The sequence below is a fragment of the Orbicella faveolata genome, unplaced genomic scaffold, assembly GCF_042242905.1.
Source record: "Orbicella faveolata isolate gen_17 unplaced genomic scaffold, um_ofav_v1 contig_47, whole genome shotgun sequence".
NCBI lineage: Eukaryota > Metazoa > Cnidaria > Anthozoa > Scleractinia > Merulinidae > Orbicella > Orbicella faveolata.
This window is the reverse complement of record NW_028301577.1, coordinates 19,701,952-19,720,674: the sequence shown is the minus strand read 5'-3', so window position 1 is coordinate 19,720,674 and position 18,723 is coordinate 19,701,952. Positions and strand designations below refer to the sequence as shown.

At 37.9% G+C, this 18,723-nt stretch overlaps 1 protein-coding gene and 1 long non-coding RNA gene across 2 annotated transcripts; both read left to right on the top strand.

Moving 5' to 3' along the window:
• The first annotated feature begins 922 nt into the window (after nucleotides 1–922).
• On the top strand, nucleotides 923–9,925 carry LOC110066885 (uncharacterized). Its single transcript, XR_002298636.2, has 2 exons — nucleotides 923–1,398; nucleotides 9,722–9,925. It is a non-coding gene; the product is annotated as an uncharacterized LOC110066885 (long non-coding RNA).
• A 22-nt stretch (nucleotides 9,926–9,947) lies between these two features.
• On the top strand, nucleotides 9,948–18,107 carry LOC149097495 (uncharacterized). Its single transcript, XM_089279433.1, has 7 exons — nucleotides 9,948–11,707; nucleotides 11,847–11,911; nucleotides 13,755–13,835; nucleotides 14,846–14,880; nucleotides 15,770–15,850; nucleotides 17,214–17,311; nucleotides 17,869–18,107. The coding sequence occupies exons 1-7, from the start codon at nucleotides 11,621–11,623 to the stop codon at nucleotides 17,980–17,982; spliced, it is 561 nt and encodes a 186-aa protein (XP_089135559.1). The 5' UTR covers nucleotides 9,948–11,620; the 3' UTR covers nucleotides 17,983–18,107.
• The last annotated feature ends 616 nt before the right edge of the window (nucleotides 18,108–18,723 follow it).

Sequence of the window (18,723 nt, the reverse complement as noted above, 5' to 3'; positions counted from 1 at the left end):
GATGAAAAACTGTGTACTACAGAGTACTTGTGATCATTGCAGAAAGCAACTTCACAACACTGCTAATCAAAGCTATTACTAACCCTGGCCCTGGATGAAGACAACACTGTGATAGTAGTGTCTTGTCCAATAACCTGGCACAATGACTCCAGATGATGCAATGACTCTAACCAAGGCTAGAACCCAGGCTGCCAAATCCAACACCCAGTAGTGTACTAACCATAATGCCAGAGCTCCCTTATGATACAACAGAACTGATAAATTTTCCAATCCATGAAGTTGTTTAGCACTTTCAGTTTCTTTTTCAAATATAAAATGTCTATCGAAACAGGATAAATCTGTCTGATTGCAAATGATTACTAAAAATACTGAAATAGGCCATATTCGTATTCTCGGTGTTGGACTGGAACTAGCTTGAAATGGAGGCTTGTGCAGAGGAATATCATTAAAACGCAATAAATGTCGTTTACATTTGAAAAGACTCCCTGCATTAGCCTCAGTTGCAAGCTAGTTCTAGTTCCGAGAATATGAATATGGCCCATTCGAAGTAGAAATGATTTCTATAGATGAGGGGAGGGGAGAGGAGTTTTCAACATAAATGTGGCAGAGGTTTTGATTGTTTTGAAACAAAAATCTTTGGAAAGCCTGCTGACTCCACTTCCTTGTTTCTAGCTAAGTCCTGATGACTGATGATTCCAGGTGCCAAAAGAATTTGAAAAGACTCCTCATCAGCTCCACCCCCCTCCTCCCCCTCTAGAAAAAAAAATTGGTTTGGCGAGTGTATTAGGGCTTATTGTAGAAAAGTGGCTGCAGAGTATCTTGGTATACAACCCTGCACTAAGGTGGTAGGTGAGTTTCAGCACTTTGTTAGGGGAGCCCCACCCCACCCACCCCACTCCAGCCACTGCCTTGGTTAGTGAGAGTTTAAATATTGATTGGGATACGATGGAGGTCGTTGTTTTTTTCCAACAAATAAAACAACGGGGTAGTATTTTGATTTGACTTTTCCCTTGCTGTCTGCATAGCTTGCGAACAGGCTCCCGGCGAGGACGGATAAAATTTTCGGCGAGCGCGAAACAGAAGAATTCGGAAAAAGCGATCGCAGTTTACAGAGCTACCCTTTCCTCGTGCCAAGTCCCCGCCGGCTAAGAAAGACAGGTGGCCCTAGGACTCAACTTGATATTCTTCTTGATATCCTTCGTTATTCTTACCCTGTTCGCACGAGGTGCTTGGAAACTTTGCGTAATGCGTGGCTAAGTTTCAAGATATGTTCCCGAACGTGCTCCAGACACAAACCTTTGATGTTGGAACCTTCTCGAGGGAAATTCGCTCACCTATTCAAGTGCCAGAAACAGCAAGCGACCTGAGGATGCAAAGTGTCGTCTTTGGCCATCCGCGGTATGTAAGCTTACATAATGATGTAACGAAAACTTTAAGCTTATGTTTTAATGCTACTTTTAAATACTTAAACGGTCGAGAACATTTTACATACTACTTGAATAAACTGTACGCAAAGTATACAGAAGCGATGACCATTGACAATGTCTTAGCTACCCTGGACATTGCAAAGCTCATGTACTGGTAAACAAAAGTAACTATAAAAATCGGTACAATATGTGTGTAAGGAGTGAAACGGGTGAAGAAATGCATGGGTGTGGGAACAGAGGAGGGGTGAAAGTAAGAGGTTGTGAGGTTGAATTGAGTTGAATTGTTTTTGTTATTGATTGCCAATATTGTTGCGTTCGACGAAGTGGAACGCAAACCTAATTTTGACCTGTGGCTTTTCAGAGTTGGTCTCCCTGTGCACGGTTCTAGGCTGAAAAAAACCACATTCCTGTAAGGACATCAAAATGGCCACCCTGCTTGATTTTTTCAGGGGCATGTCACGGCCAGGAAACTGGTACCGTTTAATGCTGAGACATGTGATAAGACATGTGGCAAACATGTGAGTATGTGAGCAGGCCATGTGAGCTCGTCTTTCCGATGGATCTTTTTTTGACTTCTTTCCATTCAGTCGCCATACGCCTCGCTATTATGTGCTCTCAGCGTTAGATTTTGGCGAATTTAAACGCTTCGACAGCAGTATTTATCGCAATCTGAGGGAATTGTCCTTGTTTATTAACACGACTTGGCTTTGGGATGATAACCGTGGGAACAGCTACATTTTGATTGCATTTGTTGATTAGTTCCAGTCACGACAGATAGCTCAGTCTTTATCTGGTCGAAATTTCATTGTTTGGAATCGGTGGAAAAATACTCTGAAGGTAAGATCCATACGACTACTTTATTCATCAGGGGAAATACTCGAATTAGTCGCGAAACAAACGCATGACTGGAAATGCTAGCTTAGAATAATGTACTTAATTTAAATATTCTATGAAACTTGAGAGACTACAGAAACTGGCAGCGTCACGCAATGTATCAACAAATTGTGACCTCTTCACTAGCATGGACTTTGACACTATCCATATCTGACTGTAAAACCTCGGTTGCTGCTGAAAAATGTTGATTTTAGCAATAGACAAAGGTTGAAAGTCAGCTAGTGAAATCATTTATTTACGATGTATAATTATATATTTAAGTGAGAGCGTCGAACACACTCTCATAATCTCTGATTACTACTAGTAATAACAATTGATTCATCTACTGCTTTTGATTGTTATTAATTGTTATCGGAAATTATTTTTGTTTATAAGGACATTAAAATTAGTCCGTAATGGTTTTATTGAGTCATTTTATCTTCATAGCCTCTGAATTGTTTACAATCATTAACAAAATAACAATAGCAGAAACAACTAACAGACAAAGACATTTTGGGCTTCACCTCTTTCTTTGCTTGTTTATGACACCAAAAGAAGCTCAGGCTAGAGAAGCATTGGCATTTAGATGAAGCAAAATAAACAACAGAGTGTTCTAGTGATTTCAATTAGTTATATTTTTTTTCAGTCATTAACAATCAATTTCCTGATGGAATTGTCGATTGTTAGCGATTTTTGTCAGTTGATAGCAATCGATAAAAAAATTTCTGTATCAATTGCAGATATCGATCAATAGCAATCAGCGTTTGATATCGACTGAGTAGATTGATTTTCGATGTCAATTTTTATGAATTCAAGTCTAATATATCTTTGCTGAGGTTATCACGATTTAACAAATCTTCCTCCATGGCATTGTGCAAGGTACACACAAGTTATTCCTGTTATCATTCAAGCAAATTTGATACTTTTCAATCAACAATACCATGCCATGCCAATCAGGAGCCCTTTTTGTGGGTGAATGGGTTTTTTAAAATTGAGGGGTTTGCAGGCAAGTGTTCCCTTGCTCACCCCACCACCCCCTGCTTTGTGGAGCATTTTACTCTCTCTCTCTCCAATTTGTGCGTAGCCAGAATGCAGGAAAGCTCTTTGTACTGGAACTTTTGCTATGCAGGCTAACTGAACAGGGCTTGAAGTGCCCAGGCTCAACATATGAATCCTCTCCACTTGTTGCAATATTTCGGAGGTGTGAGTTGGTGATTTTCTTAATTCCCATCTCTTGTCTGGTCAACAAAGTATTGAAATTGTAAAGAGAAAATTATTGGCATGAGACAGATGGCTCCAAATTTTAACTAACTGACCACATTTTTATCTCAACATCTTCCCTGATAACTGACAGCTGATTTGAAATTTTTGCTGACAAACCACTTTTTTTTATCTCAACAACAACAGGTTTAGCTTCAAATTTGCACTGACAAATCGTGCTTCAATCTTGACATCGTTATTGACATCACTGACAGATCATTCCAAACTTTAACTCACAAATCACGTTTTGATCTCAATATCCATACTGACAACTGACAAATGATTCTAAATTTTATTGACAAATCATGTTTTGATCTCAACATCCATGCTGACAGATGGATTGAAATTTTTAGTGACCATTTGTATTTTATTCGCTACATCTTAACTGGGACCTAATTGATGGGTTGAAAGTCAGTGATAGGCTACAATCATGGACAAAAGCAGTTGAGACACTCCCTGAAAAAGACCTGTTTCGTTGAACAGGTGTATTTTTCAATCTCCAATTTCACATTTCGACCCCCTCTCTCCTTTCCAATGTTGTAACCACGTTACAGTGTCCATGGAGCGTATTGCAACATTGAAAAGGGGAGAGGGGGGTTTGGGTATCGACAAAAAAGATGTTTTTTGAAATTATGGAAGGACACTGATAGAAAGCATTTGTTTTGCTCAAATGTGTCAACACTTTTGTCCATGATTGTAGTCATGTTTTGATCTCAGCATCGTAGTCAACAACAACAACACACACACACACTTTATGAAAACTCTTCAGTCTTGGTTACAGAGTTATTTTTTTTGTGAAGTCTCGGAGATAGCAGCATTCATGGAACTGTTTACAGTAATGATTGGGTTAATTTGACAAGTTTTTTTGGTTGCGATGTACAGCAAGAAAGAGACTGGGAATTTATGATGTACATGCGATGTTACATGAGTAATGGTAAGATACCAGAGTTCTCCGTAAGCTCCGGCAACCAGTGAAATTCGCCGTCTAGTCGTCCTTGGCGCGCTGGCTACTCATAGTAAATAAATTATGGAAAAAAAATTATTTGTAACAATGTGAGCCTATCCGTCTATAAAATTAAGCATTTAAAACAATATGTCTAGTTTTCTCAACAAATACGTAGCGATTAAAAAATACAACTCTTATGGCGGTAAGATCAAAGAAATCTGAAATCATTCGGGCCGTGAGAATTGCCACCAAAAATGTGACGTGGGCACTGAGCCGTGACAGCAGCACTGAAGTATTTGACAGCTGGGATTAAGTTAAAGCTCAGTTTTTGCTCTGATAATGAAGCGAAAATCCCAGCAATTGCTGTTCAGTACGTGGGATAAATTGAAAAGAAAATAGAGATGGCTCAAACGAAGGTCATAAGTTGTTTCCTTTCAAAAATATAATTAAAATTAGTTCTTTTGTCTCCAATGAATGTATGCGTAATTTAATTAGTTCTTTAAACACAATGACATGCAACCCAGTGCTTGGCTCGCACATGGAGGATTTTCGAAAACAAATAACTGCAAAGATTTCTTTCAACAAAAGAAACAAACTTTTGCACGATCTTACACAATCTTTAAACTAGGCAGCTGTAAGATGTTTGTGTAAATATTGAAAGTGGGATATAAAACAGGCGAGCTTATTGAGCAGGGAAGTATGAATAAATACATGCACTATTTCAAGGCTTCATTATAAAGCGAAACATTTGCAAAATATGCCAAGTTTAAGTTTGATTGTATTAATTTTATCACTTTTGAAATCATGAACGAAAAACCAAAACTACCGCAAATGTTCAAAATGTTGATGATGGCCCGCACGCTTAATCAGAAAAAATTCTGAGCTTAAATCCGCAGGAAACTTCACAGTATTACAGGCTTCCGTTTGCAACAGTTACCAATCACAAGTTTCGTCACGTTCAGTGAATTCCACCCCTAGCACTGTGTTAAAGCCACTCAAAACTTGTCTTGTAACAAAATAAATGTCAAACCTCAATCTAGCGCCTTCAATGCCAGCAAAACTCTTTTCTCGTTTGGCTTTCTCATCTGTTGACACGCGTGATGACCACAAAATGAGAACGTTTTTGACGTTTTTGATACTTTTTTCGAATTAGATATGGATGACGATGATTAACCAGTTCAACTAACACATATTACATGTATGTTTTTCTTGGTGAAATTGCTTTTCTTTGAGAAAAGAACAAAACCATGATTGCTTAAAATACACTGAAATGCACTTTTTAGAGCCCCAATTTCAAAATTTTCCCGGGGAGTCTCCCAGACCCCCCAATAAAAAGTTGCAGTTGCCCCCCCCTCCCCCCACTCCACGTGGCTCCGACAAAACCACTCCACGTCTTTTTATTGGCATTGTCCGCCGCCTACTCAAAGTTATTCTCCCTCTAATTCAAATTTTCGGGAGAACCCTGAGATAACTAAATAGTAAGCCATTGATAAAATATTTCACTGAGCAAACTACAGCAATCTGACATATCTCCAGATTTAATATAGATATCATCTCATTTTCTAACAGGCAAGTTGATTCGTTCTTTGATATAACCCACACTGTGATTTGTGTGACATGCGCACATGCATGCCTCACGCACCAGTCACATAGCCCTTCCAACCCCCAAGAGTAATTTTTGCTCAAAAATACTCAAGTTAAGAGAACTTTTCGCATTTTATACAAGTCATAAGTTTACCCTTTTTACACAACACAACACAACAACACTACTTCACCGAAAATTGAAAGAAAGAGAAAATAAACCTCTCTGACACGTTGAAAGCCTAATTTAATTAAATTGCACTTTAACTTGGTGCCACGCAGTCTTCAAAGAACATTTGAACAGTTTTCATAATTTTACCATAAAAAGAATGTCATAAAATGCCCATCAAATAAAAACATTAAACTACTACTGCAGAGATGTAAAAACCGTCTAGAAATGAAAGCTTCTTTTACGTTGAATTTCCTGGGAACAATAGCCGATAACTTGTCAGCTCTAACTGAATTTACTCCCATATAAAAAACAAAAGTGTTAAGTTACCATTTGTAACTAAAGATAGCAAACATCTCGTCGGAACAAGTGGTGACAATTCGTTAGCTCTAATTGAATTTATCCCTTGTGAAAAACAAATGATAAATTAAAAATATCTGATTGGTGTGACATACATACATCTCTCACTCACTCACTCAGCCATTGACCCGTCCATAGCATACCCTGACGCGCTGACTAAGAGGTATTTTTTTTATCAAAAAAGTAACTCAAAAACAGGATGACAGGAGCGAGTCAAGCGACTCCTGAAAACATGATTACGAGGCTGAACCGGGGCGTAAAAATAACGGGGGTGGAGTTCTTTTTAGTGCAGAGTTCACTATTGGGATGGTTTGGGGGTTGACATCGTCGTCGTCAGGAGTCGCTCGACTCGCTCAGCCTTGCTCCCGTTGTCCTGTTATTGTTACAGTGGAACCTCGATTTAACAAACCTCGATATAACGAACGATATTCTAGGTCCTGGCCAAAGTTACAGTAAAATGTATGGAATAGAACCTCGGTATAACGAACCTCAATATAACAAATTCTTCGATATAACGAACATAATCCGGAAGCCCAAACGTGAAATCTACCTCGACATAATGAATTACAGTGTCAACATGCGACAAAAGATAAATGCTGAAAAGATCAACAGTCAACAAATCCTTGTAATCCTTATGGTAAAGAGACAGCAACCTTTCAGTCAACGGCTTATTATATGTCATAGACATTGGCACTATATTATTTCGACATCAATTAACTTCTGCTCCATCTTCTTTGAATTCCGGAAATGTTGGGTTGTGCAACATAACACTAAGGCCCGTTTCCTTGTTTGCATAGACAATTTTCTGTATAACCTCTATGTTGTAACATTTTTAAATCACTACTCTGAAAGTGTCATTCTTTTGTGAACAAAAGCTGCGCGTCTGCTCAAAAGTGAAAATAATTGATACTGAAAGCCACCATGCTTAATGAATTGCATCTCACAATGTGGCACTTCTGGGTGACGAAAATTGCATTGAATTGCATGACAGAAGTCACCTGTGTTACAAATCAATTATCAACTATGACCTCGATATAACGAACATTTTGGTTGTTTCCCCTCAAATTTGTTATATCGAGGTTTTCGATATTACAAACCCTCGATTTAACAAACAAATTTGGCCGGTCCCCAGCGACTTCATTAAATCAAGGTTCCACTGTATTATTATTATTATTATTATTATTATTATTATTAAAGCACTATGGCAATGAGGCACTATGGCCATAAGCTGTAAACTTTAATGTTTGTTTAATTAATTAATTTCAATTAATTAATTAGGCTCACAGCAGGGGGGGTTAGAATGGGGTAGGTACTTGTGAGCATTACGTAAAATGGGTGGTACATGTACCTACCTTACTTCTTTGATTACTTCAAAAAGCTATATATTTGTTTCAGAAAGCCCCTTGCTCTTTTTGTGGTACTTTTCTCTTAAGAACAAAACCAATATTTGCTCTAAACGCATGCACCGATTAATAAGCGTTAGTGTCAACTACATATATCAGGTGGAAGATACATTTCATGCAAGATCACACACTAAGGTTGAGCACTTTTCCTTGTGGTAGAACCCTAATAAGTCATACGTATGCGTTCTAACATCGTTAGCACGATACAAGGATGTTACTGGGTTTACGTGTCTTTTGGAATTATGCCTAACTTGGTTCAAGAAATATCATCTGTTGTTTCCAGACTACATTAGTGCGTTTATTTCATCCTTTAATTGTCTCCATCAAAGAGACCAAAATGTTCATACCCGCAGCCGAAACTCTCCTGAGTAAGTGGCATTAAAACTTGTCAAATTGAACAAAAAACCCAGGAAACTGCTCAGACACTGTGGCACCTACTGAAAGCATAAATTTTATCAGTCTCGTTCACTGATGAAGGATACAATCTCGGTCAAGTAATGTTGTTTACTTTCAATACCTCTCGTTGAAACGCTCCTCAGTTGTATTAATCGATATCAGTGTGTATTTTAAATTTAAGTGGTTTTATTGTTAACGGCAAAGTTAATAAAAGTTACAAGCACGGGAAAACATTGAACTGATAGCAAGTGCTGGAACAAGGTGTAATCGACTGCAAGCGTGGGAAAACGTGTTATCAGTCACTGATGGTAAGTGCGGGAAAACATGTTATCAGTCACTGATGGTAAGCGTGGGAAAATATGTTGTCAGTCACTGATGTTAAAGCACGGGAAAACGTGTTATCAGTCACTGATGATAATATGCGGGAAAACGTGTTATCAGTCATTGATAGTAAGCGCAGGAAAACAGAAGAGGTAGTAAATCTAGAACAGAGCAAATCTAGTGACGTTTGACTGGAACCACACTGTGCTTTAGAAACAAGTCATTTCTTGTTTGTTTTGTGCTATTCTGTTGCAACTAAGTAATTTTTAAGTTGATGGTTAGATTGAAGTGGCTGTAATATAGCGAAAAATAGTATTGCCATTTTATACCAGATAGGAACAAAGTTAAGAAATATATTTTACAAAAATGAAATGAGTATACGATTAAAAACTGTGACACGAAAAGGTGCTATTAGTTTCTTTGTCAGTATCTTAAATACATGATATATTTCCCTTAAAATTTGCCTCTTAAGCTCTGCTCTTTAGCCCTTCTCTTCTGTGTTTCATTTTGCGTTCCATTTATACAGTTCGTCTTCCTTTCCTTTAGGTATTCCATTTAGCGTTTTTTACTGTGCTCCCTTGTCTTTACTGTGCGTTCCTTGGGTTTGCCTCACCAGGACCGTAGCCAGAGAAAAATTATGACTGAGGCAAAGTCCATGGTTAAATTCTTTCCCTTGGCATTTACCAGTGTTTTAATTTCCCCTTTCAACAGAGAAACAACAAAAACGAGAAAAAAAAATGACTGAGGCAAAAGCCGCTTGGTTTGCCTCATACTGACTAGTCTACGGCGCTGCTTACATCGCCCTTCCGTTTAACAAGAGGTTCCCCGATCGACGATAGTCTAAGTTACCTTGTACTGCATTCCTTAAAACCAGAGACCTTTCACTTTCTTGTAACCTAACCTGTGGAAACTGATTGTTCAAGAGCTGCCTTGAAGTTCATCAAAAATACTCCGCCACATGTAGTATTTTGAACTCTCTCCTCAGGTTTTTGAAATGTGGTCAAGCACAGTCTTTCTTGCTTGATAGTATTCCATCACGTTCAAGAATTCAACTAGAGGAGAAGTTTTACTTAGCTCTCAGCCACTAGAAACAAGTTCTGACTGGTCTTTCTGTTCAGCGTCGTTATGAAACACCAATACCTGTGAAAAGAATTTACTTCAAGCAAATCTTGCAAACACTTGCTTCAGGTAAGATGGTTTTGACGTCTTGCCAGAGCGTGAACTGTACTCAAAACCAGTGTGTTTTGTGTAGCGGTAACTTGGGCTTTTTCTTCTTCAAACATCCTCTGTGAATCTTGATCCTCTCTTGAGCCAATCAAATTGTCTCCAAAGTGAGATACTCCTGTCAGCTTAGACTGGGGACGAAGCTATCACATGACGCAAACATGACATTGTGATCGACTGAGTAAGAGATAAAAACAAAGATAGCGGAAGACGTGTGCAAGAGGGAACAAACTTTTGAGTGTAATACTGTAGTAAACTAAACGGGCTTTTTCGTGAGGCTGTTACACAAGAATATGTAAACCTCTCATTGAGAAATAACCAAAATGTTGAAGGTTAGCCTGTACGTGGAAAGACATTAAAGACATTAAAGACATTAAAGCATTAAAAGACATTAAGACATTAAAGCAGCTGCTCCAAAAGATGCCGCTTGGAAAACTGAGTTTTTTTGCATATGTTTTTTCTCAACAAAGAAGCACAAATCAACAAAAACAATTATGCAACGATGCTTTTCATGTCAAAACAAACAAGTCTGCCAAAAATTAGCTCGATCCTGCAAAAAAGATAATCGGCCCAAAAAGCTATGTTTGCCCTTTTTGCACAAAAGCCTTCAATTATGAACCCTTGGTGACAGGGATGGAGAGCAAATGAGCAATTTTAAATTATAAATCAAAGCAAAATTAAATCAAAGTACATTTTAATCCTTATTTTCAATGTTTTTTAATCTGTTTTGGGGCTAGGAAATTCATAGCAATAGAAAGTTTTTGAACGTCTTTTGGTATTATTCACCATTTTTGTATTATAAACAAGGATTTTTAGACTATTTTTCTTGCTTAAAATTAGTGGCAAAATTCTGCTTATTGGTGATAACATTATTTTACACACAGTGAGTCTCGGATGCACACTCGCACTATTCAGGGCTCCCAAAAAGTGCTGTCTGATCTTACGAGACAAGTACTTGCCCAGGGCAAGCAAAATTTGAGTGCTACTTGTCCCAAGGGGAAGCTGGAATTCAATTTGTTTGTTTTTTTTTGCCTGAGCCCAGACTGTTGAGTTAGATCACATGGAATTACTGGCCACATGTATTTAGGATATTGACCTCTTCTTCCCCTAGACCCACAAAGCTCTTGTAGCCAGTAGAAATCGTGATGTCTTAAAATGTTTCAATTTAGGTGAAATCACTTCTCTTGCATTCATACACATTATTAAAGGCTCTCACTTTGCATGTAGAAGGTCTACGTCACCACTTGTTTCTGAATTAGGACTTCACTTGAGTAGTTACATGTAATGTTTTTAAACTAAACACAGTTCCCTTGAGGATATTTTCATAATTTATTGTAAATATATTGGTCAAGTGATACACTATGTGTCTAAATGTAATTTAGGCAACATTTGACTTGAACTAGTGCTGGTCAGCAGCCTTTCAGGGGGGGGCATGCTCTGTGGGGTCTCATACAGGATTTTGCAGGACATAAGCGTATTGCTTGCAAGCTGTGGACAAACATGCAGTTTGCTTTGAGTGCCATTCATGTTTGTAGCATGCTTTTTCACCCTGCCTCCCTCCTTTCACAGCTGACAGTAAATATACATGTGTGGGTAATAAGTATCTCCACTGATTCTGTCAGTATTACAGTGCCTGGTGGTTGCCACTAGCAGTGTTGCCATGGATACCTGCATGGGCTGCTTGAGGCTCATATCTTGCTTGGCTCCACCTTTCCCAAGGCACCTTTCCCAAGCTCATGAATTGGTGGTGAGTTTAACAGTTGGTGGGTTAAGCATGTTAAGCCTGTAAGGCGTGTGCTGTCTACAATTACATATATTCCTTTGGGATAATTAAATATTATTTACATGTAGTTTATAAGTATCTTTCGTTTGTTTTCCTCCATCAGGAGAAAAGAGCTCAAGTGATAATGTTCTGTGTGACTAGATACCAAGAAACACAGAATTGCATTCAGTTAAGTATTTGCCCAACTTCATCCTGTATATCACAAAACGCTACACTGCTGCAGCCTTTATGTGTAAATTATTGTGAAGTTGTCAAACCCAGAATAAATATGGCCTGGTCCTGTGACAATTTGTTTTAACTGATTGAGAAAATTTAATTCCAATTTTTCTGACAGAGACTATTTTAATAAATTATTGTTTACTATTTCAAGTTAAGTAATAAAATTAGGGGGGCAAGGAAAATTTGATTTATCCATCAATCCAAGACAATTTTATAAAAGAGTGTAAGGTCACACAAATATGGATATGGTCAGTTCCACCGAAAACTCTACCACAGTTTCTTGATCTGTGAAGCATAGACTGGTCCCCCATCCAAATTGCCAGTGCAAGATTTTAAGAAAACCTGTTCAGGAACAATTAGACTGTCTGCAAGCGCTGAATGGATCTTGAACTTTGTACAGGAGATGGGTGTAAGAACTGGCCCACAAGGTCAAGGGAGCTGGTTCCACCAAAAATCCCGTCCTGAGTTTGTTGATCTGTGAAGCTTAGACTGGTCCCAAATCCAAATTGCTGGTAGAAGATAAAAAAAAGAAACTTGTTTAGGAACAATTGGACTGTGTTCATGGGCTGAATGGATCTTGAGCTTTGTACAGGAGATGGGTGTAAGAACTGGCCCACAAAGGAGCTGGTTCCACCAAAAATCTCTTCCTGAGTTTCTTGATCTGTGAAGCATTGACTGGTCCCACATTCCAAATTGCAAGCACAAGAGGAAAAAACTTGTTTAGGAGCAATTGGACTGTCTTCATATGCAGAATGGATCTTGAACTTTGTACAGGAGATGGGTGTAAGAACTGGCCCACAAGGGAGCCGGTTCCACCAAAAATCTCTTCCTGAGTTTCTTGATCTGTGAAGCATAGACTTGGTGCCACAAAAAATGTGAAAAATTAGAACTTGTTTCAGAACCAGCACTGTCTTCATGACTGAATGGATCTTGAGCTTTGTGTGGGAGATGGGTGTAAGAACTGGCCCACAAGGGAGCTGGTTCCACCAAAAATCTCTTTCTGAGTTTCTTGATCTGTGAAGCATAGACTGGTCCCATATCCAAATTGCCAGTGCAAGATAAAAAAAACATGTTTAGGAACAATAGGACTTCCTGCATGCGCTGAATGGATCTTGAGCTTTGTACAGGAGACGGGTGTAAGAACTGTCCCACAAGGTAGCTGGTTCCACCAAAAAATCTCTTTCTGAGTTTCTTGATCTGTGAAGCATAGACTGGTCTAATATTCAAATTGCGAGTACAAGACAAAATTGATCTTGAACTCCACAAGAGATTGGTGTAAGAACTGACCTGCGTAGGAGTTGATTTCATATTGCCTTTGTCTGGTGCCTTTGTTTCCCTGTGTGTAAAAGAAACTGATACTACAAAAGAAAAGTTCAAAGATGTCTAATAGATTGTTGCTCTGATTTGAATTTCAACTTTCTGCTTTATTGAAACTGATCTTGAGAAAGTTTTAGTTTTCTCTTTTCTTAAAATTTAATTAACTTACCTATTTATTTTTTTCTGACTTCAGTTTTACAACCCAGATAAATTTGAAAATTTATGTGACTACTCAGCTTACTTAGTATATGTACTATTTTGAGTAGGATTTTGCCAAGTATTAAATTAATTTTATTCACTGTTTTGATTACTTATTAGTTATTTTCTGGCAAATAAATGGCTGGTGCTGACCTGCAAACTGAGGAGAAAATTACTAATTAAATAATGATTAGAATTTATGAGAATTTATTATCATTAATATTAACAATTTATTGATTAATTAATATTCTTCAAATAAAATGTTTAACCTCCACAGGATTTTAAGACCAAAGGTATTCAACCTTACGGCCAAGGATGTTGAACATGACAATCTTTCATCCATTTCACCAGAATACAGGTAGTCTCATTTGGAAACTTCGGATTGTCTTGAAATAGATTTTTGTTTAGGCATACATATGGAACTAGCCTTAAGTACTTACCCTTTACCTATGTTCAGTTTGGTTATAATTCAATCAATCATTTTTTATTTCTTAATGTACATTTTACAGTTGGACTGGCCCATGGATAGCTAGCGCTAGTCTAGGCAGGCCAGTCTATCAATAGTTACAAATGTTTTTTTTATTATTATTATTAATAAATAGGAAAATATAGAGTTAGGAAAAAGTGAATAAAATAAAAAAGATAAAGTGGGAATAGAATGAGAAAAGAAGTGAGGGGTAATTAGAGATCCAAATTTGGGGTTACCATTCATCGAAAGTGTAATCTGTCCTGTGGATCTGCACGCAATGTTCTGTTTTGGATGCAACTCTGCAAGAAATTTTACCATGCTCATAAAAGCATTACAAAAAACAAAAAATCAGTTAGGGTATCCGCAAAACGATTGGCTACAGTATTCAATCAGAATGCATTGTATACCTGACAGCCAATCATCGAGTCAGGTAACTTAAAAATACAGCTATTCGATCACAGCACACATCATACTGCATATTTCAAATGTTTTTCTTTTTGCACAAGGCTATCTTGGGATAATAAACTTATGAACCCAGCTTTGAAGTACATGTATGTAAATCATGGCAAAGACAGTTATATATTTGTAATTGTGTAATGAATTTAGGCAAATTTTATTAGTGACGGTCGTAGAAAAGTCAAAGTGGCATTGATTATTAGTTCGCACTTCAGAACTGTTTATTTAAAATCAGTTTATTGTTGTCAGTTAAATTGCTGTAGTGTAACACAAACAATTATAGTAGATGTGTTTACGTTAAACAATTTGCATCTTATTTGTGTTTAGTCCTCGTCTTTTATTATAAGACGACAACTAGTACGAAATTTGATAGGGAAGTGGAATGAAGGTAAAACACTTTTGTTTTTGACACTTAAATAAAGGTTCTTATCTTTTTCTTTCAGGTATCAACGGTGGCTGGTTTCAAATGTTCAAGAAGGTGACTTTCCAAAGCATCATTTACACTGTTGAAAAAGTTTCTCTCACATTTTTCGTTAACACGAGAGACAAACTCAAGTAAGTTATGTTGCTAACATTTACTGTGGATTTGATTATTTGATCAGCTGTGCTGAATGTTACCTCAATCAGCACGTTTAACTAACCCAAGTTTACCCGGATTTAAAATCTGTGACAAAATTCTGTAGCCAGAATCAGTTAATGGGACGTAAAACGGTCACCTGCTTGCTGTTTTAATGGAAAAAACTCTCGGTAAATAATTATGAGAGATGTCACACTAATTACCAATGCAGGTTTGAGTCAGATTTCGAGATATGATGTCACATGAGGGTAGCAAGAGACCTGCTCCTTGAAAGATGGGTCACTCAGCCAAAGTTGTACTGGCTGGCAAACCCAGGGGTCTCTCCCTTATAAGCCCCTAACCCTATGCCAGAAACGGGTTGTTACATCTAAAAGAAAACATTACTTTAAAGTACTTGCACAATGGTTGTGAGAAAATTGTTTGGTTGGTTGGCGTCTTTGCATTATCCGAAGATGCTGTAAATTGTCTTGTTACAAATCTTGTGCTGTTAGAATGATATTTTTGTTGGCGAGAAATTTTGTCAGAGAGAAATGCAGAGAGATGGGTGTGAGAACTGACCTGCAAAGCAGTTGGGTTCTCCAAGTATATTTTTTCTCCGGCCCCTGTGTTTCTGTGTCCTTAACATACCGTGGTTTTCACATCAAAACAGTTCAAAATAGAATCTTGCCTGGTTTTGAGGTTAGACTGTCTGCATCAGCATGATACAAATTGATTGAATTGAGCTAGCGTTAGTACCAACGCGCTAAATGAAAAGGAAACACTGTTCAAATAATGTTCTTACCCTCCACAGCTTTAAAAACCAAAGTTGTTCAACTTAACAAAGATGTTAAACGTGATAATAATTGGTTTCGCTGCAATACAGGTGAGCCCCGTAAGTATCTTAAATGGCTACGAATAGGTCCAATATGCGTACATGTGGGTACTACGTTCATTATACTTCAACGACGTTTGGTTTGGTTGTAACAGCGATCGGGATCCGATTTGGTCAGTGTTGGTTGAAATTGCAATTTAGTTTGAGAATTTTCAAAATAACATATCAGTGCTACTGTGTGGACCGGAGTACAATGTTCTGTTTTACAACCTCAGAACCATCCGTAACTTGTGTGGCTGGCGGGATTCGCGCACGAGTGATTTTTGGCGGCGGAACCGCCATTTTATTGATTTTGTAGGAAGCGTGAACCAACCTTGAAAGCTTTTTTGAGATTTTTTATTAACTTTACCGCTACATAATTCAAGTTGCAAAACGGCAGAGAAATTTCACTACTGAGAATAACGAAACCGGTCATGAGACCAACATTGCGACATTGGCTGAACTTTGCTGCGTATTTAGTATAAGAATATCGAATTTATCGAGCTATAAAAGTTTTGGAACCATGAAGCAAGTTCGTTTGGCCAGGAGAAGTCATATTGGAGTCCTTTTCCATCCGTGTAAAAAGTATCGGTTTTTTAATGGTTGAAAGCAAATTACATTTTACGATAAGTTCTTTGCTCTTTTTCCTTCAATGTAAGCGATCGGATTTTGCACTGTAAAATTGATTTTTTAAAAATTGGTACACGAGGAAGGTTTGGTCAATTAATTTCTGGTTTTAAAAAGGAAAAAAAAGAACTTCTATTCGCCAGGACCGGGACTCGAACTCGCGACTCGGTCTAATCCCGGAGCGAGAGGCGCGCACCAAACCACTGCGCCAACTCGACTTGATATAATTTGGCGCGGAAAACTTGACTACATAACCATACGAGTGGCGCGCACTAATGGTCAGCGTGACGTACCTAAACAGCGCACACAATGTAATACTTTGGTGATTAATTCTTTTTGTCTTTGTTTTGGGGGGAAATTTTATTTCGTTAAAGATACAAACGTAAAATTTATGATCCTCAGCTTTGAAGTATTAAAACGTTGAACAAGCAAATAATTATAAATTTGTCATGTTTACAGTTATCGCAGCGTTCTGAGGTAATAAAATCTAATTTTAATAATCGCTATTGGTCGTAAAAAAGGTTAAAGGGGAGCTGATTATTTGCGAATTGGAAAATATATGTATATATGTATTTAAAAAAATAGCTTATTGCCTTGTTATGAAAAAAAGCGTGATGTGTTTATCGCAGAACGGAAGAACGGCACAATTTGCATCTTATTTGCGTTTATTCTTGCCTTATATTTTAATTTATACGGAAAGTTAACAGAAACAGTCGGATAAGATTAACTTGTTTTTATTACTTTTTGTTTCCCTTAGGCTTCAACAGCGAGCAGCTTCAAAGTTTGAGAAGATGGTTTTCAAGGACATCATGCACGCTATCGAATGAATCTTCTGAACGCGATGGGCAAACTTGGGTAAGTCGTATTGTTTATATATTTGCTATACGTAATATTATCTCGTTCATATCAAGGCATTCAACAAACCCAAGTTTACGAGTGTGTAAGGAATTTTAGGTACAGAATTAGACAGATTTTAAACGGTTGAAACCTTTTGTTGCATATTTGGCCGTTGACTTGATTAGACGTCAACAGTACTTTTTCAAACGTGAAGATGAAAGCAAATTTCGCTACGATCGATTTTGAATCGTTCCGGTTCAGGGACAGCTACATGCAGATTTACATGTGAAAGAAAATATTCTTTCTGAGAAATCGCGCAATGAGAGTATGGAAGTTCAAGTGAAAAAACGTGTCTCGCTATAGTTGGTTTTGATTGTGCCGGTTTTGGTACATCAAGTACAAGTACATGTAAAATTCGGAGATATTGTTTAAGTTTAAGTCATCGAAGGTATTGTATAAGTCTAAGTAGCTTCTAACTAAGTTGTTACGATCATGTTCTTTTGGAATAATATTCTAAGTCTGTTAATTGGTGGGAAATATTTGTATGTTTTAAGTCACATTCTCTTCTATTTCAGATGCCTTTGAAATGTGGAGAAAGGGGAAAGACAAAAGAAAATCTTGCAGATACCCTGAAAAAAATGAGTACCAGACGGGAAAATTCTCAACCTTGGAAGGAAAGCAAAAATTGATGTGGAAAACAGCCACACCAATAACTATATAGCGAGAGTTTTGAGCTCTCGTCCTGTGGTACAACTTTGCATGCACGTATGCGCGTTTGGTATCATATTTTATAATAAAGTCTTTTGGCGAGAAACGTTTGTATATGTAAAGTTCACTTGCGACCTCTTTCTTTCAGATGCCTTGAAAATGACAAGTTTTAAGAAGTGGCCAAAGGAAAATTGTCAACCTTGGGAAGAAGGCAAAAATTGATGTGGAACACCGCCACCACCCCGCCACCACCACTAACTAGCATTTCTTTTATACTTATAGCAGGAGTTTGGTCCACCCATCCTTGTGGTACAGTAGCCTCCAATACGCATGCGCACTAGGGGAGTGTCCCAGTTACAAGAAACCTATTGTACTGTACGTCGTGACTGTAAGTAACTGATAAATTCGTGTCGGTTTAAGCCGAAGTTCAAACTTCGGGTTTCCCGACACGGAGACATTAGTTACTTGTAAGTCGTGACTGTAAGTAACCGATAACTTCGTGTTGGGGAATCCGACGTTTTTTCGGGTTACCCGACACGAAGGTATTAGTTACCTACAGTCACGACTTACAAGTAACTGATGCCTCCGTGTCGGGAAATCCGAAGTTAGAACTTCGTTTCAAACCGACACGAAGTTATCAGTTACTTACAGTCACGACATACAGTACATTAGGTTTCTTGTAATTGGGACACTCACCTAGTACGCATGTGTATTAGACGCTA

Bases quoted from the DNA above. Each gene is read 5' to 3' on its own strand.
- LOC149097495 (XM_089279433.1), top strand. From the start codon at position 11,621: ATGGATACCTGCATGGGCTGCTTGAGGCTCATATCTTGCTTGGCTCCA. The intron at 11,912-13,754 runs GTTAAGTATTTG...TAACCTCCACAG, and splicing joins GAAACACAGAATTGCATTCA to GATTTTAAGACCAAAGGTAT. The intron at 15,851-17,213 runs GTAAGTATCTTA...TGTTTCCCTTAG, and splicing joins CTGCAATACAGGTGAGCCCC to GCTTCAACAGCGAGCAGCTT.